The following is a 23389-nucleotide window of genomic DNA, read 5'->3' on the forward strand; positions in this document are numbered from 1 at the left end:
CAAGACCATTGGTTTCTTGATGATTTCTTCGACGTTGATATATAGCTCGAAAATAATAGGAATTTTATGAAAATAAAGTATTACCGATAGTTTACAAGAGAGCCGAAAACAGAGTTTTCAGAAATGGGTCATCGTTTGCAACTTGATAATCGAGTTGCGCGTTCCAGATTATACTAAATAGTGTCTAATCTACAGGTAATAACAGCATTTTGATAGCACGGAAGATGTTTCTTTAATGATGTTTTACCCCTAGATGAATAAATAAAATTCGTCGGTCACAGTTTGGTTAAGCTTGCTTTGTAACAGTTTTACAATACATGCCTACTTCATCGTTATAACGTAGACAACCCGTGCGTTCACAACGCCTACAACCCTACACACAGTCGCTCCTTCCATGGAGGCATGCCCGTCAGGTCAAAAGGTCGGGTCGTGGCACGCTAGCCTTCGGTGAACTGGCTGGCATCGCCGTTGCTGCTTGGTGTGTTGTTGGTGATAGGTGCACGTCAGCTGGTTTCAGGAGAGATTTGGCGGTATTGACAGGTATTACTGGACCTCCTTCCGTTCCCTACATTCAAGATGCCGCTTCGATGCATTGCCGTTCAAACGAAGCCCTTCGAAGGGCAGAAACCTGGAACCAGCGGGCTCCGCAAACCCGTGACCGTGTTCAAACAGCCTCAGTACACCGAAAATTTTGTGCAAGCTACTTTGTCAGCTATGGACGGTGAACAGGAAGGGGCCACACTTATCGTCGGCGGGGATGGACGATTCCTGATGAAAGATGTTAGTCTGAAGATCGTACAGATGGCAGCTGCCAATAAGGTAAAGAAATTCCTGCAAAAAATGACAAACCCGGCGCGGCGGCGACATTACAAAATTCATGACACGTCAAATGTCTGCTCGCGTATCGTGCCGTGTGTTCCTAAGTTTGCTTTACAAGCTGCAGCGTGTGTGACAGCTTGTTCGTTTCACGGCCGTCGACATGACAGTGGCGGTGAATGAGGTTGAGCTTGATAAATCTTTAAAAACGTACCCTACATACTCGTGTTTCAGCAGTAATTAATCTAGATCTGCTTCGCACTCTCTTTCGGCACTCTCGTCTGAGAACATATTTCTCACTCAGACATGAAAAGGTTACTTTGACATTGCCAGTCTTCGGCAGCAAGGTACACAGATACACCCCCTCGGTATTCCTCTTCAAATTTATTCATATCACTTGTTTCCCACATCATATTGCTGAGAACATGGGCAAGCCGCAGAGTGTACACCCACCTTCTTAGCTTAGTGCCACACCCCTCAACTAAGATCATAAGATGTTCACATTGAGCAGTTATTTTAATTATTTTAATATCTGTTTAATCTGTTTTTAATGCTGTGATGCTAAATGTTACTCAGTGACTTCTAATTTAATAGATTATCATCGTCTCTCTCTTTCCTTAATATTTCCATCAGTAGCTATACAGTAATATTGCAGTTTCCACATCGCTTTAGATCAACATCATCAACCAAAACACATCAAGATGTCTGTCAAACTCAAAATACATACATATACATACAGGTATATACTGCCTGGTATGTGTACGTGTGTACATACATACACAGACACATGCATACACCTGCACACACAAACACCAGTATACACACACATGCATACATACATACATACATACATACATACATACATATATGCATGCATGCATGCATGCATATACAAGTATGTGTATGGGTACATACACACATATATACATTCATACACACATACCTACATACATACACACATACATACATTCATACATTGTCATACATAAATACATATGGTAAATTACAAAGTTGTCAATGGAATCAAGAGTAATGTCAATATTTATATTTTAAATAGTAGTGTAAATATTCAATGGAATTTCATCTTTTCATTCTATTTCAATATTATTACAAAATATATTATTTTAACAGCAATCTATGCATTCATTTCACACAATCAGAGATGTCACATAAGAAAGATATAAATATCCTGCACTATCCCATGAGCTCACAAGCCACAGATATTATTGAAGTCTGAGTTTTAAACACAAGCCTAAGTGACCTTAGAGGAATTGTCCATTTATATTGAATAATGAGATTGGCAAGAATACAGTAACTGGAAGTGTAAGCAAAGTGTACATTCCAGTTTGAACAATTTGTGCTTGTACAACCTGTCTATGATATGCTTTTTTTCTTTTTAACTCTGAGTTTGAATAAGTACAATAAATAAATGGCAAAAATAAAATATACAACATGAAACTAAAATTATGAATTTAATTGTTGTTGTCTGAAGAGGTTACAGTGAACTGTTCATGATCGCCACATTTCATTCAGATTAACTGCAAGTCAAAAGTACATGTATTAAACTTCCACAAGTTCCGTCTATTTGATGTCATTCATTCAGTGCCTGTCAAAAGTCTGAATGCAGATGTCTGACTTTGAAATATCAAAATGGTTCTTTCCATAAGATGTTTTGATCTCAAATGTTTATGTTTTGTAGATGCAACAGAAACAAAACAGACATGAGAATTATTTTTCCTTCAAATGAGAGTGGTGCTTGGACAGATATTCTTCCCTTCTATGCCTGCAGTAAAGCATTATGTGGATGTGTACATTTGGCAATGTGAACTATTAATTTTACCTTTTGTCAGGGTTTATTTAGAACACACACAATAAATCAACGGCAAATCTTTAATCCTCCAAGCAGTCTGTTGCTTCTCTTTCATGTAAACCACCAACCATATGTCAGAAATCTGTCACTGACTGACAAAAGACCAGAGGTCAAAGTTGACACAAGCTGTTGTAGTCAAAGTGTTGACTATACATTGACTTTTGGTCATTCTGTGAAAAGTGTATTTTAAAATTTAAAACTTGTGATGTGTCCATAATTGAATAGCATCAACGCAGCACAGTAATCTGTCGGTAAAACTTGAAAAACTATTAATTTTCACAACTTTTATCTCTCCATAGTGTTCACACCCCTTTATACCCTATCAAGGAAGCAAAAATTTCAAATGCATTAACCCTTTGAGTGCCAAAATCAATTTTTATCGCCTATATCAAAATATACAACAGTCAACTTTTTTCTAAATTTTACTAAAATTTTGCTAAAAATCTGAAGCCAATAAAATGTGATGTTCATTTGCTCCAAAATTGTCAAAAAAATTACAGAAAAATTCACAAAATTGGTAAAATGTTGCACACAATAATTTTGCTGGGAAAAATTTGCAGTGCTCAAAGGGTTAAAATTTAAATGTTATGAACATATACCATGTCGGTCTTGAATATGTAAAACAATTTCTACCACTTACGTGAAATTTTTCATCCGTTATGTCTGTACAAAGCTGAGACCTATATAACAATTCCTGTCATAGCACATAATCGAGCCAGTAAATCTGTAATCTACTCAGCTTGTTCTTGCAATTTACAGCATTTTAAAATGTTACATATGTCACCACCCTTCCTCCCTGGCAGTTCTAAAGAACACAAATGGCCTGGGTCCATAGTGCAGATTTTAAACAAACATCTGCAGCATTGTAAATCTCATTTTAGTACCTTAGATACTTGTTCCAAGTCTGTGAAATCATTGCTCAGCGACCCAAAACTATTTACGTCAGATATCAGTTCATTTCTGGCATCAAAGAGTCCCTGTACATCTGTTACAGCACTTGGATGAATGTCATTGTCATATCAGTGTTTTGCATATGTAAATCAGTTTATACAGAAGTACAGACATAATTTTTTTGTAGTCTGGTCAACCTACTGGCATATTGCTTATTCATTGAATACACTGCCCATGACATTGCAGTGATATGTCTGTCATTTCCAGGCATGTTTCAGGCTTCTCAAAAAACACAAATAGGATTTTAATTTCAAAAATAAACGTCTGTCATTTTCAAAGAATAGGTATACATTCATGTATACTCCTAAGCCCTGTTACATCATGTGACGGTTAGCCAGCAAAAGGTTAACCACGTGAAACATGTCACACACAGGAGTGTATAGACTGAGTATGACATCGTCAAAGGCTATAGGTTTCATACGCTGTGCAGGACATATTCAAGGACACATAGACGTACCATCAGCAGAGGAATAAAAATTCCTTGAATTTCATAACATATGATAAACTTGCGTTAGCGAGAACCCCAAGCAGCAAATATAGTTGCTTTCAAGTTGAGTTACAATATTAATTAAGTTCTTATATTTTTATAAGTTGTGAAATATTGCTACCATGCGTGATTGTTAGTCCTTTTATCTGTATATAATTCTGAAAGTATTGTCTGTATGAGAAATGGATATTAGCTTGGATTTGAAACAAAATTACTTGTGAGTGAAACTCCAAATCAACTGACCATTGTTTTGAAGGTGCCATTGTACTTTGTAGAACATGTATTTAAAAGACATTTTTGAAAAAAATTGTGATCACGAAAAATTGTGTGGAATGGTCATACATCTGTGTTTGATTTTCCTGATTATGACCCACATCATTTTAAGAGATCAAATACAGATTTCTTTTGGAAACATTTTCAAGATACGTTACTTTATTATTTATTATTATTTATTTAATTTGTTTATTAATTTGATTATTTAGTTGTTTCTGCTATTTGTGCCGTTAACAAATCGGTCCCATGGCCATTGCTATGAATGGGAGTTACAAGCTCAGTAAAGCATGTAGATGGGACTTAATGTCAAAGCCAGTCCAGATTTACTTCCTGAAAGTCCTCACATATCCTAAATTTGTAATATTGCACCTTTGAAACTATCTCTGTCATGAACAAGTGACAATGATCTAAAACATGAATCATCAAATCAAAAAATATTGCACTAATAACTAATTTTGTTTTTTTGGTATGTATATACTTTTTCTGATATAAAAAGCACAGAAATTTTTCCAATGCAGTCACCAGATGTCTGCCTTTGTTTCCTTGACTGAAAATTATACAGAGTAAGAATAGCGGACCCTGAGGGTGGGACTTGTCAGTTCTTCTTAACTTACTGGGTCTTACAGCAAATGCATTAAAGCCCTTTGACCCTAACCCTGACCTGATCCTGATATGGACTTGATACAATGATGACATTTGACAGTTACATGCTACTGCATCCACTGTTGTTGATGTCTTAAGTACAATTTGGTTTATGGATGCCAAAAACTGATGCAGAAATTTTAGCTCATCGGACAGATTTGATTATGATTGGATAAGTCAACCATGCCCACTCATTGTTTGTTAATAAAACTGATGACATGGGAAATTATACTCAGAATTGATTCCTGTGATGTATCTGAGCATCAACCTTGATTATCGCTATGTATAATTGAAGTATCAGTTCATTGATGATGGTTTCCTAACTGTCACTGACTGTCTGTCCTAGCAATGGGTATGGAGCCACAGTGACTTGCTTTTCCTAGTTGATATTTAATTTGAAATGGCCAGTGATAGTGTTGTTCAAACTTTTGAAGAGCAACATTGGTGAAAATCAAACTAGCCATTATCTTGTAGAGTACTTGTGTCAATAGTTACCTGTTTGTGTGACTGATGTTCATATTCTGATTGTTTACAAGTAATTATAGCACTCTACATTTGTACTTCTCATTACAAAGGTTTGCAATGAATGTTGCTGTGAATAGGATGAGAGAGAGGAACTAAATAAACTAGAAATCCTTGCTATGCATTTAATAATAGGAAAAAGAATACAATTGTTGTGTTTTTCATCTTTCTGTGCAGTTTGGCTGTCATCTATATGCCAAGGGTAATTTAAGTGATAATACTTCACTATCAAACTCCATTTGTAAATTTATGATTTCCATGGAAACAAGTGCAGAGTTTGTATAAGTGTGATTCTCGGTCCAATCTCACAAGACGGAACCCAATATCCTCATAGTGTCAGACAAATTTCATGCTATACCTTGTCGGTGAAATTCTAGAAAGCATGATAAGATGACTGTTGGTTTTGTTGTGTACTGTGTTAAAGTACACATGTTTCGTCTGGCCTCTGGCCAATGTTTACATATCTGTGGGTTTGCTCAGATATCCATGGTGATGTGCATATCAATCAAAACTTTTCAAGATATTACAATTAATCTTGGACACCCTAATATTCCCTTTGCAGAACTATTTTTTTTTGCCCTCAGGGAAACTTTAGATTTGTGCCAATGTTTGATTGGAAACATACAACATAAATTAACGTTTCTTGGTACAAGTTTTGTCATTTTGGAATCAGAGGAAAGGACAGGTTACATATTTTTTTCCCTTTAGGAAATGGTTGGCAAAACACAGATGTCAGCAAGCAAGAGTTTGTGGACCGTAAATCTCACTTTGCAAAATATGTCTACTTAATCAATTCTACTTAGATACAGGATTACATGTACTCGTTATTAATATCAAATGCCTACAAGCACATTTAAAGCATTGCTTTGGAAACAGTGATAGCATATGATCAAAATGGTATAGATTTACATGTATTTGAAAATGAATGACTTCCCTTAAACAATTCTGACATAACATGTACTGTCATACTGTATGTAAGGTTACTTGTTCAGTGATTGTGAACACTATAGGTAACACATGGCAATTTATTAACAAACTGTAACCATGGTCTGAGGAGAATGTTACCAGGTAATGAAACGATGTGATTTCTATAAATGTTTGATGTTTCATTCTACTAATCCCATTTTCAGATATTTTGATCCGTTAAACATTTCAAAGAAAATAATTTATGTGACATAACTATTTTAGAAATGATAAATTCACTAAGTATCAGTGTCACTCCATACAATACTTGGCAAACTGGACCATGAACACTTATCCAGTTTAAATCATAATGTGCATGAGAGATTTGATTTGAATTCCGTACTGAGCTGTAACACCTGCACTGTTTGTATAACCTTTGGTACTCAGTACTGGCAGCTAACGCTGTATATCTTTTTCTCATACTTGTTTTATTTGAGACGGAGGAAGCTTAAGTTTGTCATGTAAATAATTCATCTGGTTTGGCACGATTTCCTGGTAATGCGGAATCTGTTTCGTTTCTGACGTTTCATAGAAAACATCAGTAATGAAACTGATATTGTAATCCCAAGCAGTTTCACAGAAATCATTAGAAATGAAACTGAGAATAAAATCACCCAGGATTTCTCTCACGATACAAAATACAAATGGATAATCCAACACAGGCAAGTTTCAATATCAAATTTACAGGTGTGTCCCTTGTAAATAAACTGACTCATCACTAAATAAATGTTTTCAGGGTCTGTTTGCCCCCATTTTATGGGGACTGGCATTTTGCATTGTCAAAATGCACAGGCAGACTGTATACTGTATACTGGTGTATACCCTAAAACTTACGGTAGTATGCGCCTCCAAAATGAAAGACTTAAACTCTTGCTCAAACTTTCCTCAGTGAAACTTTCAACCATTCTCTCAACAAATAAAGAATAAAATCAGCGGTCAACGTGCAAATTACCTGACATTTACTGATATTTTGAAATTCAAAATGGCTGCCATCTTTGCGTTAACTTTAAAAATAAAAATTTCAAGTTTTTTTGAAAACTGAGTGACAGTGAAAATTTTTCTTACTCCAAGAGTTTAAAATGAGCCCCCCCACAAGTGGTATATCAGAAAAGAATTGGAAGAGTTCGTGAGTCAAAATATCTGTCCCCGAGGCACATTCTAGCACAACTACTCAGTCAGACTATGACATGTGCATTTCAAAACTCAACTGAAAATTTACAAGGAAAGGTAACTTTTGAATAAGAATGAGTCTTTGGGGAAAAAAATGTCAGACTCAAATTTTAGTACAATCTACCTTGGCCTGTTACTTGTGCAGACTCATTTTGGAGGTTGCAGAATGAATTTAAGTTTTTGCAGTCTTGTTTTTGTGAAACCGAATGGATAATTTTACCCCAAAGAGTAAACATAAGATTTAATGGCCACTTTGAAATTCAACTATTAGTAAATTTTAGTTACACGCCATGTTTCTTTAATTCCAAACTTTGCGCAGTGACCCCCTTCTTTTTATTCTTGATTTTGAGAAAGATTGGTTTAATTATTCCTTTCGGAAGGATAAAAAAGTTTGAAACGTTCTGTTTCAAGGTATGTGTTACCTCAAGATTGAGGCATCTGATATATTTGTTGTTGTTTTATGCAGGTCCAAAAAGTGATCATTGGTCAAAATGGTTTGCTTTCAACACCAGCTGTGTCCTGCATCATCCGTAAATACCAAGCTGCCGGTGGTATCATCATGACGGCCAGTCATAATCCAGGTGGTCCAAGCGGCGACTTCGGAATAAAGTTCAACACTTCCAATGGAGGTAATGCAAAAAAAAAAATGTGACTATGGTATTTCCTGTTGAAATTTTGTCGTTACATTCCAACAACTTCAGAAATCTGCAATATTATGATAACATTGCGGTGTAACTGTGTGTCATTTAGAATGATCTTCTTGTACTGTTTTGAATTTATAAAGTATCAGGTAATAAATATTGTGAAAAAATTCCCTTTCCCAACATCATGTATGTTCCTTTTTGCCAGACAGTATTCCCCATCTGCCAACTCAGTGAAAATCGGTATTGAGCCAAAACCATACGTACATATATTTTCACCCATTGGCTTGGTCTGTTCCAACAGCTTTAGTCCATAAGAATCATGTTTATACTATCTGTGATTTCAGGGGCCTTCAAATATTCAATTTTTTGTTAAAATGCACCAAATGGGACATACATGTATTGCGCTTCACTAGTTTATTAAACTTGACCCGATGGTGAAATACGACTTTGGGAGTGTACATCCAGGGTTACGAGATTTGTCAACTTTTTAAGTAATATCTAGAAATCTGTATATATCAGCCAGAAACTGTCACCATTATATGAAACATTTTTGTTGAACCAAAATAAGTTGTGTGTATCTTTCTTGTCTAAGGGTGACACTGATTTGCCAGATCCTTTCGTATGCATGCAAAGGTTGAAAATTTCCACTTCTAGCAAAACAGATGGGTTTGAATGTTAATTTGTTTGTAAATTCACCGCACAGGTCCAGCCCCAGAGTCTATCACCAACAAAATATTCCAGCTAACAACCAAGATTGCCGAGTACTACACATGCCCTGACCTGAAACCAGATCTGAAAACTGTCGGAGTGCAAGAATTTGATGTCGATAACAGAAATTTCACAGTCCAGGTTGTGGATTCTGTGGAAGATTATCTGCAGATGGTGAATGAAATCTTTGATTTTGGCTCCATCAGACAGTTGCTGAGCGATGGACTGAAGATAGTAATCAACGCTATGCATGGTGGTGAGTGATCACTTTGATAAAGATTTCCAGTCCTCTTGGATGATGTCCAAGCCATAGGGACTTGCAGATTGAGAACTGCCTCTATGCATTCAGAGTCATTTCCTCGACATCACTTGACCTCATATCTCTCAAAATCAGCACAAGGATACACAAGTATACTGCATGGCTGACATCAGATTTGCACGTAAATTTAATTTGCAGTGTGGTCATTTACTAGTATACCCTTTCATACACAAAATGTTTTAGTTCATGATTTATGGCAGAAGCTTTTTTGATGGTTGAACAGTCAGTCAGTCTGTCAGGCAAATCAGCTAGCAGAACAGCTACATCAAGGCAACTATATCAGTATAATTCCAATATAATGAATTCACATATCATGGAAATATACAGGTACATTAGTTCATGTGTGACTGCAGCACTTGTACAAAATGACATCATGCTTGGATATTTGTGATCTCATCCATTTCTGATGCAGCACTCTGTTCAAAGTATTCTGTTAGCTAATCTCATACCGGTACATTAGTTTTCCCATGTGTCTACAAGAGAAAATAGAATAGCCAAGCGCATCACGCATAGCGAGCAAGTTATCCCACGGATGCACTACCAGCAATTTTTACCTGCATACAAATTTAATATGTTAATGTTAGCTACAAAAAAGTTACAAACCTTACTTTCAAGGGCAAGTCTTGCAGTCATTAAACCAGTGTAGGAAATATATGAGGGTATAAATTGCCATGAAAGTACAATATAGATCACGTATGTTTGATGCATTGGGAAACAAAATTGTTTGATTTTCTAGGGCAAATATTTCCTCTTTCACTTTACACTGAAATGATATCCTGCCAATTTGAGGTACTGTTAGTGCCACATGACATGCCAGTGTTGACTATAAACTAACATGGTGGTGTTTTTGTGTGAACTTGATCATGCCAGTTATGGGTCCATACGCCAAGCGTATTTTCTGTGAAGAGCTGGGTGCCCCTGAAGATTCCTGCATCAACTGTGAGCCGAAGGAGGACTTCGGTGGCCATCACCCTGATCCAAATCTCACCTATGCTTCGGATTTAGTGGATCTAATGAAGCAAGGAATTCATGGATTTGGCGCTGCCTTTGATGGCGATGGTGTAAGTTGTGTGATTTCTGTCTCAATCTCTGCTCCCCCTCACTATCACAGTTGGACTGTTTCCGTGCCTGGTTCAATATAGCTACAACATCAAAATGGCAACAAAAGAGTATCATGACTTTGTACCAGCACGCTGTCCAATGATTCAAGTGGAACTTCTGCAAGTCATAAACATGAAGCTTTCATTACAGTATTTAGAGTGACAAATCTACCACTATCTTGGTATAGACCAATTTCCATGGCAACATACTCTGAGTGTTCCTGCCCAGTTTGTTTCCATGTCATGATAAGTAATGATTTCTGACATACAATCAAATTTCACAAGCCCTTCACATTTACATAACCTAAAAGTGAATTTTGCTCCCATTTTCTTTTTTTTCTGTCTTTTTTTCAGGATCGTAACATGATTCTTGGTAAGAATGGATTCTTCGTAACACCCAGTGACTCAGTAGCTGTGATCGGTGCTAATGCTAAATGCATACCATATTTTCAGAAGACTGGTGTCAAGGGTCTGGCTCGTAGTATGCCCACTGCTGGAGCACTAGACAGGTACAATCCTGTGTACATAAATGATAGAACCAAAGGGAACTAGCTTTTGCCTGAAAATTATTAAGAGCGGTGAAAATATGCATGAAGATGATAAATGTGCACCAAAAATATTGAAATGTTACACTATTAAAAATGTATTTCCTATGTAATGTTGCATATTATTACTATTTACATATCTGTTGGCATGGTGTTATATTTGCAAAGCTATCATATTTCCCACTTGAATAGTCATTTTATATGGCATATTTGTACAGTTATCATTATGTGTATGATTGCCTGCACACCATATTTGCCTGTTATTTTCACCCCATCATGGCAACCCAATTTTTTGGAACACAATCTTTTTACATGAAATATAATTATACCATTCTTTGACATAATCTTGCAAAATTTTCAAGACAGAATATGTTAAATTTTGGATGCAAGGAAATGTAATTTGCATGTAACTGTATTGTTTGTGTCGTTTATATCATATGCTAAAATGTTAAATTTTGATAGCTTTGTATTTTCATTCTTTAAAATTACAAGATTATGTCTCTATGTCTGTTCATCAGTATTTCCTATCAACAAGTCTACAGTTACTATTGATAGCGATCTAGGTCTGGGCTAAACTATGGTGGTGAAAGGGTAAAAATGCTGAATGTGTAAAAGAATATTCACAGCAACTATGCAATGAGTGTGTTCCATCATTTTTGTTTTACAAAGGGTGGCCAACATTGAGGGCTTTGAACTCTTTGAGGTCCCCACTGGCTGGAAGTTCTTTGGGAACTTGATGGATGCTGATCGTTTGTCTCTGTGTGGAGAAGAGAGCTTCGGCACAGGCAGTGACCACATCAGAGAAAAAGACGGACTCTGGGCTGTCCTCGCATGGCTGTCAATACTTGCTGCTAGGAAACAGAGTGTCAAAGAAATTCTCAACGACTTCTGGACAAAATACGGCAGAAATTTCTTTACAAGGTCTGTTTCACAGATATATCACAAGATCTCATTTTTGACGTCCATAATTCTTTGACAGTACTGTGACCATACTATTATATTCATAGCATAACATGGGGAAGATTTTTCAATTTGTTCTGGGTATGATAATAATTGTAAGTTACTGGATCACAGCAGTATGTATGAATCAAAGTTGATTGGTGAAAGGCTGCATAGTTACTTGCTACATTAACCCCTTGACTACCTATGGCGCCGGATATTTCCGGCGCCATATTGAATTACCATATACCTTGAGTGCCGGAAATATCCGGCACAGTTAAATAGGCGTATTTCCTTCGTTTTTGTCGCTAAAAATCCCGTAATTTCGGCGCCTGCACGCAGCGCAACTAAGATTGATGTATTCCGATCTGGCCTGAGTGTGATTGCGCCCCCGTACGTCCGAATATGGCCAAAATCCGGAAGCAAATGTCGTGACCCATGACCTCGACCCTGAAAGGTCAGGCTGATCACTGAAGCGTCGCGCTGATTGTTTACAGTTTTTCAGAAGTACGGACAATCGCGAAGATGTTTATGGGTTTTTTTTTAATGAAATGAAATGTTTATTTATTGAAAACAAATGATTTATATGTAAATATGTTCTATTAACAGCAATATTCGTGAATGAAACTAGAGGAAATACATTGTTTTACTGTAAGCCAGTGAAATTTTATAGCAGCCATATTATCAATATGACTGGTCACATGACTGGTCATGTGTTTGGTCATGTGATATGTTGTTCCCTAAAATGTATTTTTAAATATTGTGAAATATTTTTTGATAAATCATAACCATTTTAGATGCATGTTTCTGCAAGGAAGACTTAAAGCAGGTGTTTACAAATGTATAATGTGTTGATTTTCAAATACAGAATCATGTCAGATGCTGATGTTTATGGTTCATTTACTCTGCCTTTTGTGAGAAAAATCTTAAATAGGTACATCTATAAATAAAGTAAAGGGTAGTAATTATTACATATATGTAAAGACAATGCCATGAAAATTGCAACTGTATTCAAATTTGCATCATTTTATGGATTCAAAACACGTCCTGATGCTTCGAATATTCATATTCTTTGCCAACTCTGGTCACATGACGTGTCATGTGATCAGTCACGTGACCTGGAAAAACAAAATTTATGTATGAAAAAGTGGGAAATTTCATGCTGATTCAGAAAATATATGGTTTATTGGTACTTACTTTATTTTTACTCTAAGCAGTGTTCATGCAATGACCAAATCCCAGATTTTATGAATATTTACATAAGGGGCCTGGTATATAGGAATACATTGGCCTTGGTAGTCAAGGGGTTAAAGGGACAAAATTTCCGTTGCTTCAGATTATTTTTGTCAATTTTGTTTGTGTGTAACAAAACACATATATATATCTTAGAGTCTGATGCAACAGTGGTTGACAAAGCACATCTTTAGCCACACTGATTGGTGTAAAAAAAGCAACATCATAATTTCTGTAGTCCACCAGAAATGTATGCTAATTAGGGAATTGCTGTGGCACATAAGTACAAAGCTCGGGGTACAGTAAAGTGCAACCATACTGCACACTTATACTTTACTCTTATCATATCATGCATGATTGATTTTAGGATGATGTTAGGTCTTGAGCGCCAAAGTCAATTTTGTAGCCTATATCAAAAATTTACATCAGTCGACTTTTTTCTAAATTTTGTTAAATTTTGATAAAAATCTGAAGCCAATAAAATGTGAAGTTCATTTGGTCCAAAATTTTCAAAAAATTACAGAAAAATTCACAAAATTGGTAAAATTGTGTAGACTATTATTTTGGTGGGAAAAATTTTACATAGTATGAAATTATTGCCACAAACGGCAACTTTGTCGGTTTAATCTCTGCCCCGTTTGCAAGCAGGTACATGTAGGTCAAGCCATCACTACATAACTACAGGAATTGACTGAAGTCTGCTGCAAAATTATCAGTAGTTTTTTAACATCACCATTAGCTTTGCTCCACCACTATTTGGTTCATCAGCAGCATCCAATGATAGACATACCAAAACTTGTCTGTTACTTTCAGATATGACTATGAAAACGTAGAAGCAGAACCAGCCAATCAGATGATGTCAAACTTACGCCAGATGGTTGCCGACAGTGGCTACATCGGCAAAGAGTACAGCCATGGCGACAAGACGTACAAGGTTGCCAAAGCTGACGACTTCTGTTACACTGACCCCATTGATAGCAGTGTGTCTCAAAAACAGGTCAGAAAAATTCCTGCATCATTGGAAAGTAGTGATGTTCAGTAACGTGATGCCATAAAACCAATAGAACTGCAGAGAGAGAGAATTTACTGGTAAAGAAAATATGCTCACAATTATACAGACCTTATCAAAAGTTTCAGCCATTGAATCAGTGAAGTGTTGGGACTGCTAGCTACACACCTGCTTGATATTAAAATTAATCATTCCGTGTGAGTGTTTCTTATAAAAATTATCATATTTTTTAAAAGTAAAACGCCACTTGCCCTTAATTACAATTGTGTTCCATTTTCTCCTGAGATCAATATTCCGCCACTATTGGGAAAAGTTGTTGCGTTTCACTAATCCCAGGCCCTTCATTTTAAAACTGAATATACAAGTTGGCATAAATAGTCGTGTTACCAAGAAGATTTACATTTCAAAACGAAAAACATTTTTGCACCCTATAAAGTTATCATGTCAAAGAAACTCCTTGAAATTGGTATTAACACCATATTTTTGTTATTGACTGATTTACAAGCTTATTTTATTTTTTCCAAAGGGCGTTCGAATCATATTTGAGGATGGCTCTCGTGTGATATTCCGGCTGAGTGGTACGGGTAGTGTTGGTGCTACCGTGCGTATGTACATAGACAGCTTTGAATCAGACACGGCCAAACTTCAGCTTGATGCTCAGGTGAGTGTCTTGGTCCAAAGACTCACCCATGGTCAGTGACCTGGCCACCCACCCCTGTTTCTTTGTAAAAAGCACCACCCTTACTGTTGAAAACAGCTTGACTAGACCATAATGTGGGTGTGAAGGCTTTTAGGTCTCTAGAGAACTTTGCAAGTTATACCCAGTGGTGGGTCGTAATCGGTATTGTAAGATTCAATAGACACTAACCAGAGTAAACAACCTAAAACTTTACTCCCAAAGGGCCACACCTCACAAACTGGCACATAAAATTGAATGAAAAGAATTCCCAATATTTAAAGATCAAAGAATTTTCTTTTTGACTCAAGTGCAGGATATATGGAATTTATTTTAGTTGTCTGTCTATTCATGTCTCTTTTTTGTCATTTCTTATGAAAAAATTCTTAGCATTACAATTGTTGAGCTCAAATTGTTGGACATCCTGTATGGTGGACTATTGGTAGATACAAGATCACCTTTGCCAAAAGGGTATTCATTTATGAATTCCACGTTAACACCAGAAACATGATGTCATCACCAGCTTTGAAGGAAAGTAGAACAGATATGTAAACACACAACATTCCTCTCACAGTATCACCATCAATGTAGGCTTAATCACTGCATGTTGCCGTGGAGAAGCCGGAATGACTCACTTCCATGCCATTTTCCTTGACTTTCCAGGTTGTCCTGAAGCCTTTGGTTGAGACTGCGCTGCAACTATCCCAACTCAGGGAGCTGACAGGACGCCAAGAACCAACAGTTATCACATAAATAAACCCAGGTCCAATAAACTTGTAGGTAGCGGATAGTGGCTGTGCTTGAAATGTTTAACTGATAGACAAGTAGCAGTGCAGCAACTGGTGGGAACACTGAAGACTCTGGGCAACACTGTCTGGGAATTCTCCAAGAAAATCATGCATCTTTCAATGCTTGCCTTGATCTTCTTGCAGTTGAAAGATTGCTGGATTTCCTCAAGACCACGACTGGCTCAAGCAAGAATTATTGTCTCTCAGCAACAAGTTACAAAAGTGGAATTACATACTATCGGTCAATGCTGTCAGAAAAAAAATACTTTTCAATATTTCAACTGCTTCCTTCCATAGTTACCCGGATTGATATTTTGTTATTAAGTACAAACCAGATGGTACCATCAGAACTGTAGCTTTAATATTTTTATTAGGGCATAGCTGGCTTTTTGAAACAAAATATCCAGCATTTTGAAGCAAAATATTTTACAAAACTATGTTGATGGTACCATCAGAACCATAGCCTCATTATTTTTATAGGCATATCTAGCTTTTCTAGAGCAAAATATTTTGCAAATTTTTTTTTGTTTCATATTTATCCTACAGATATTTATTTACTCCATCTGGAAACCACTGTAGGGGTGAAAAATATACTCTACACGGTGTGTACTGAGATACTTTTCTGGCATAGAATTCATGTAGGCAGACTCACTATTGGTCTGATGTAATATATAGTTTTGCTTCAATGTAATTTTCTGGCCATAGGAAGCCTGGACAAGTACTTTTGGAATCTTGCTTGCTAGTACAGTTAAGTATATAATGCCCATCTGAGTCTATACTCGCATAAAGTGATGGGTTTTACGGTCTCTCCAGTAGGTGTTGTACACAGTCTTCTGTGAACTGCAGCTCAGATTTTCAAAACGGGGAAATGGCATTCCTGTAAGCTAAAACAGGAAAACAAAAGTGAGTTTAAGTGTTTTCAAAAACTGCATCGCCAAGTGTATAGTGGAAATGTAGAACTTACACAATAGAAAGATATAGACTACACTGTAGTGATACATTACAAAGTTTAAAATGACAAAAATCTGCTTTCAAAGATTTGAAACACACAGCACTGAAATATATTTTTCTTTGATAGGCCCTGTATGGTTAGTTAGTTACTGCCCTGTTTGTGAAATTTCAGTCTTAGAATAGAACAACTTATCCAAGTATAAGAGTAACAAATAGTTGTGTCCAAAAGCTTTACGCAGGGCAGAATCATAAACTGAAATCAAATACTTGCGTAGTCTTATAAAACAAAGTAGAAGAACAGTTGTATTCTGTGTATCAGTCATTAGGACTGGGTACAAACCTTGCAGGGCAGGAACGGTCTTGGCCATTGGTCCGTTAGTGAGGCCATATATCCCTGAAAGGAAAGTTATTGACGATGTTCCGTGCAGTGACAAAAATTGATCACGATTGTATTGACAATGAAAGTCACTGTGCTGTGCCAGAAAGGTTGACTTGGTTCAAGTCTGTGACTTTGGGATAGATGCTGTGTACATGTGATTGTTCAGGGGACAGTATATAAGTGGTGTGAATGCTTATGTAGGGGAACAGCTAGTCAGATCGCATACAGCAGACTCCACTCTAATGTATTCTCAATCATTTGATGATGAATACTAACTTACACTAACTAAAATTAAATAGCTTTGGATGAAATGACGATGATACACAATAGACTGTCTCAGACAACTTCTTGTTTATTCACCGGCTTGAACCAAGTCTAGCTGAAAGGCACTGTGAGTTTTACATCACAGAAATATATGTGATGTTTTTGACTCTTATCAATGTAAAATAAGACATTGATAGTATCAAATGTGTCCATGATTTGATTAGATATCAAATCTTGTCTTGCCAGATTTGAGGATGACTGATTGCTGATGTTAATTACAGTGGGAGAGAAATCACTGTACTCTATGAGGCAAGGCTGATGGAAGACTGGGTGCTTTACAAATCAACATGCTCCTAGGGGACCCAGTTGCTTCAAGAAGCTATTGGAGTTCCCCTAAGAAAACCCCATTATGTACAAGATTAGGATATCGCCCAGGATTCCTCAGATTGACCGTGTGTAACGAAACCATTCTTTGTTTACAAATTTTGGATTGTTTTGAGAAGTAGCTGTTTTGAAAAAAAAAGAATGGAAGTTACATTTAATAATGGTGTTAACCCTGACATCCCCTATTTCTATGTGTATAGGTCCAGCCATTACATGAAAATTACAAAGGTTGAACCATTGTGTCATCAGTGTAAGGGGTTGACACCTTTCATTAGTTCTCCAAATAACACATCATTTAACAACATTAATGAATTCAAAAGGATCATTTTTGTTATGAATTCAAAAGGAAAGTTTTTGTTATGAATTCAAAAGGAAAGTTTTTGTTATTTTGTTCAAAGCGAACAGAAAGCTACAGTAATGATTATTAATGAAGGCGAAGTTCTGACAAAATGTGTATATATTATAGTTTATAAATTATAAATTATTTATAATGAAGACTGTGCAGTCGGGGTCACAAAATTCATCTGGGATTATTTCTCATTTATGAGTGGCCATGCAGTAGTTTAGTATCATTGAAGAAACACAGGAAAAAATCTCTAAAAAAGGAGAGGGAGATTTTTTTAACCTTTGACCTCAGTTGCCCTACTTCACCATGATGACCTTTCGACCATTTTGAAGCAAAGAGTTACAAAGACTACACTGTGTAACCTTTAACTGTGTTTCAGATACATTTTACTTTAAGGATATCCAGGAGGATATTATAAATGTTGAGTTTTTGCTGGCATAGCTGTTGTCATGGTGACATGAAGAAGGTACCACTGTAAGCCTCCATATAAGGCTCATGATTTTTTTAAGTGATTAAGAAAAAAATTAACCACAAAATTTCTTGATTTCTACAAAAGTTTTTTTGTTCAAAGGTCTTCAAGTGAAACTTTAGCTTTCAGAGAGTTTGAAAATTTAAAAAAAAAGAACAAAATCAAAATTTGATTCCCAAAGAAAACAGACCTGAATGTACCATGTGTGTAGCAAATACTATAAAATTGCAACACTGGCATTATTGTGTAGAATTAAAATGTTTCTTTTCTGCTGTTTGCAAGAAATTGTCTAAAAGTTAAATGGTATAGATGACCTCGGTATGTGGCATAATGCTCCTTTAGATGTAAGAAGATTCAGTAGTTTTTAAAAAAAATATAATTTTCTGATATTCAAGTTGGTCAAGTTCATGGTCTTTCTAGTTCGGCTGGTTGAATCAAAGCCAGACATGAAAACATTGTAGGATGATTTTATTTCTTCATCCAAAGAATGTATTGTTGATTATTGCAATTTCATTTTTTTCAACTATTTATTTTGCGATGTCTCTAATGAAAAGACAAAGCATTTTCTTGTAAATTATTCATGAAAAGCATCAAAATGTTCATCGCGTAACAGTTAATCACCAGCATTATTGTATATGATCTTTTTACTATTCTCCATAAGGTAGCAAGATTTCTAAATCAGCATTTAACTGACAACTGCACATGTAGTATGAAGATTTCTTGTAATAGTGACAGGTGCTGTGATCGCCTTTATACCCACCCAACTTTATAAAACCAGTCCGTACTTTCATATCAAATCTTCTACATTGTGACATTGTTCAACATTGCCAAGCAGACCAGCGAAAATGATGAGATAATATTGTACACTGCAACCAGGAGCAAACAGATAGCCACAACGTGTAAAATGTCAAGTTACTTAACACATCATGTTTCTCCATAAACCTGTACTCACCCACGGTTCCAAATGGAATGTTCCACCTTACCACACAGCAGATGGAATAATGTATTACGGTATGTAGGTTTCCTAGAGGGTAGATAAAATTTAGGTTTCACTTCTATGTAACTCCAACTACCATTTATTGTGTGGTTTGTTCAGGGTCTCCATTGTAGTAAGTACAGAGTTTTGTATCCAGCATGCATCTATGAAATTTACTCCTTGAACTTGATCTTGCTATGTTCTAAGATGTAGGAAGTACCTGTTTTTTACCACAGTATATCTTGTTGTAACGAACTGAAATATAAGATTTCTTTTTTAATTTTCTCAGCTTTTCAAAGACATTCTGCTTGATCTTCATCTAGTTTATTCTTGTTTTTGTGTTTGTCAGTGTAGTTTCTGATATCAGTGTTTTTGAAGCATTCTTTAAAGAAGTTGTAATATGCATCATAAAATCTAAAGATGTGACTTCAATGAAAGTGACCAAGTTGAAGATAGCTTTGATAGCTCTGTAACCCCCAAAAAACAGTTTTGCAAGTTTCAGTAAATAGTTGTTCATTTTTTCTTCACCAGAGTTTGTGACAGATCGACAGATATTGCACATAATCACTGGATGTTTCAAAATATCAGTCAGCCAAACTGCTCCCTCATAGCTGTACTTGTGCAAAAGTATGGTGGCTAAAAAGCAGTCTAACTGAGGCTAAACCAAGACAATCGCAACTGGTTTCTATTTTCAGTCGATACGTTACCACTACATTACTACAGATCATGGTGAAGTGTAAGCATTGTCCTATACTGACAAAACACACAACTATTATGTAAATATTCACTTTCATAGAAGTCACTGAAAAAACTGATATTCTTGAAAGATCCTCAAGTCAATGTAATGAATTAGACAGATCTGTAACAGGCCTCTGTCATAGTTCATTACTAGTTAGATTAGTGGATCAATATTATAAAGAGTGTAAAAAACTTTATAAAACTTACAATCTTTTCATTAATTGTCATCAATGAGAAGAATACCCCGTCAAAACAGCGAAGGTATTTCAGTATTTTGAACATCGGATGAAAAGATTTCAAAAAAAATTCTGTACCAGCAGGTGAAAATATAGTGTAAAACATTTCTCTTAATATCTAATAATTTCTTGCATATCTAAACATGATAATTTAGGGTTTTTAGGTTTATTCTGACCTTTGATCATTTCATTTGTTTGGTGCATACTAGAATCTGCCATAGTAAATTGCTTCTAGCGCCCTCACAGGTCAGGTGTTGAAGTTCTTAACCACCTAGAGGTGATACCCAGAGTAGAAGCTGTGCCAATATCTTAACAAGTATGCAAGTACGAGATAGATGGAAGCTTACAAATCTGATGGTTAAAATGTCGCTGGAAATATATTGCCAGAGTATGAGTTAAAACACTTAAGTAGAAGAATTTTTGAAAGAAAATGTATGCATAATTTCATGGTAGAGGCTACAGTTATCTTGTTCACGGTAAAGTCTATTTTGCTAAATGCTTTTTTGCAATTTTCATCTTTAAAGTGTAGCAATTTTCCCCTGCCAATTAATGAAATCAACATTTAATTTAGATGAATTGCAGCATGCATGATAAACAGTAGGTATTTGTGTTCTACATGGCTGTTGAAATCTTTTTTTTTTGTTGTTGTGTAAATTCAAGTGTCAAGGTCACTTTAGATGGATGTAAGTTTACAATAGCATGTTTGAGAGAGATCCAGTGCTGAGTGTGATGTATTATTGTGTGTTAGTTTTCCCAAATAAAATCTGATTGTATTTACGTTACTATTTCAAAAACATTTCCTCCAATATGATAGCAAACCCTGTTTTGTTTATGTTTTGTGACACATTTGTCATAACAGGGAGCAAAAGATGAGACATCGTTGTTGTGAAACTTGCTTCATCTCTCTCCACCAAGAATTCATGGAGGTCGAGCAAAAGTTGAATTTTTGATGGTAACAGTCTTATATGTATAGAAATGTGTCCATACAACTCACTGTCTTGACTTCATTCATCAGTCAACCATAAATGTTACCCATGGAGTTTCATTTTGGTTCATGTCAAATCTTTCCCGAGGTATATCATTTTGGTCGTTGTACACATGATCTTATAAAAAAGATGGTGTTAAACATAGAATTTTTGTCTTGTGCTTTATTTGAAACTTTACTACATGAAATGTCTTTTGTTCTCAGAATGTTTCTTCCCTTTGTCGTGTGCTTTTTTATACTAAATTTGCCATGCTGTAGGTACATGTAGTTGTTGTACAACAAATTTACAAACTTCAGTATGAAGATGAACTTGTTATCAATTTCAGATTCCAACCCTAAAACTAAAATATTCAACTTTTCCCAAATGTTGGAATGAAAGTGGTTACTGTTTATTGCTGTTTAGGAAACTAGGTAGCAGGTGTTGCTGATCATAGTTTCTTTGATTATAACTCTATCATCTGAGAGAAAATCTCGGTGAAAATGTGTTTTCCTATTGTGTTAGATTACTAGCTTTTGTGTTTTTCACACAGTTCTCAAACATACCTCTCCTTAGGTGACAAGAAGTTTTGGTAACGAATATTAGTCTTTCCAGCTTTAACAAACCATGACACAGAAATGTAAAATGTTCATGACATACTTACCATATCAGATGGACAGTAGCGATACCATTCTTTCCAACTTCACCACAGACAACACTATATTGTTCAACAGAAAATTTTTTTCCAAATATGGTTGTAGGGACACCCATAGTTGAAATTTTTTTTTGCCAAATATGGTGTTGAAATTATACTGAATCGAATATTTTACCAAATATGGAAATTATCTATTTGTTAGGACTTGCATAGTAAATTATTTTGTTGACAAATTGCTCACAAGTTGTTCAGTGTTTGGCCAAAGTTATTTTGAAGGTTGAAGTTGTAGTTTTATATAATATTATATAAACAGGATTTTCATTGTGATTTGTTTAATATTTTAAAGTACAAGCTGTTTTAAGTTAACTTCTTTTATTGATGTACAATCAAACATATTTATGACGGAAAAATAGTTGGGAAACGTTTTTCAGATGTGGTACTTTCATTTTTTCAGATCCGTTTTGTCTTTTGCAACTCATTTTTGGTTAAAGCAGTGAAGCAAGTATAGCACGATCAGTCTCTTCTTTTTGTATATTTTTAGAAAACCCTGATTTTATCACTTACCATTGAAGAAAACCACATTACCCAGTTTTACCGTCGTGAACAATAGCTTCTAATCCTACCACTGAGAAAGCAAAGTAATAATGATGCTACTGGTAGGGAAAATTTGAATGCACTTGCAGTCGAACACAATTATAGCGAAAGGCACCAAAGAACTTCTTGCATGCATATAGTGATTTGTATTATTTCAGTGCTTGGCTGGTCGGGTCATAAAACACACCAGCACAATGTTTGTAAATGCTGCATACTTGATGAAAAAAATGTACCTTTGCATGTTACTGTAGCCTTTTTTTCTACAGCACATGTATATTATGTCCTGCAAAGACCCTTGGAAAGTCAATATTCATACCTCGTGTCCGAATATTGACCTGCTTTGCTTTCTGGGAGTCCATGACATCAATACTGACCCATATGACTGCAGATGAAGATCAATAGAGGCAGGTCACATGACCTCAGAATGAATAATCAAAATGCTAATCACTATACAAAAATCATGAAAATCACTGTGATACTTTGAAAGTTATTGCAGTGGCTCACATTGACTTCAGGTCGATATTCATTTGATCTGCAGTGTATGGGTTAGTAAGATGCTGTATTGAACTCTTGATGTAGTTTCCATGGCTGGCAGTAACATACCGCAGTGTACATTTGGATTGTTCAAATAATGTAATAAAGAAAAAAGTAGAGAAAGACAACTTCTTGTGTCGGAGAAATTCTTGTTTTTAAGCCTTTGCTTAAAAAAACAGCAGAAATGGGATGTAAATAATGTTTTTGATTCATTATTTCTCAGGTAAGTGCATACAAACTCTAAAT

At 35.8% G+C, this 23389-nt stretch overlaps 1 protein-coding gene across 1 annotated transcript; it reads left to right on the forward strand.

Moving 5' to 3' along the window:
* Positions 1 to 351: 351 nt before the first annotated feature.
* Positions 352 to 23271, forward strand: LOC139138531 (phosphoglucomutase-1-like). Its single transcript, XM_070706944.1, has 9 exons — positions 352 to 819; positions 8161 to 8323; positions 9042 to 9302; positions 10236 to 10426; positions 10820 to 10974; positions 11680 to 11931; positions 13996 to 14179; positions 14718 to 14852; positions 15531 to 23271. Exons 1-9 carry the CDS (start codon positions 577 to 579, stop codon positions 15618 to 15620), a joined length of 1674 nt encoding a protein of 557 aa, XP_070563045.1. The 5' UTR covers positions 352 to 576; the 3' UTR covers positions 15621 to 23271.
* Positions 23272 to 23389: the final 118 nt, after the last annotated feature.

The sequence above is a fragment of the Ptychodera flava genome, chromosome 8 (genome assembly GCF_041260155.1).
Source record: "Ptychodera flava strain L36383 chromosome 8, AS_Pfla_20210202, whole genome shotgun sequence".
Classification (NCBI taxonomy): Eukaryota; Metazoa; Hemichordata; class Enteropneusta; family Ptychoderidae; genus Ptychodera; species Ptychodera flava.

Bases quoted from the DNA above. Each gene is read 5' to 3' on its own strand.
- LOC139138531 (XM_070706944.1), top strand. From the start codon at position 577: ATGCCGCTTCGATGCATTGCCGTTCAAACGAAGCCCTTCGAAGGGCAG. The intron at 9,303-10,235 runs GTGAGTGATCAC...TGATCATGCCAG, and splicing joins AATCAACGCTATGCATGGTG to TTATGGGTCCATACGCCAAG. The intron at 10,427-10,819 runs GTAAGTTGTGTG...TCTTTTTTTCAG, and splicing joins CTGCCTTTGATGGCGATGGT to GATCGTAACATGATTCTTGG.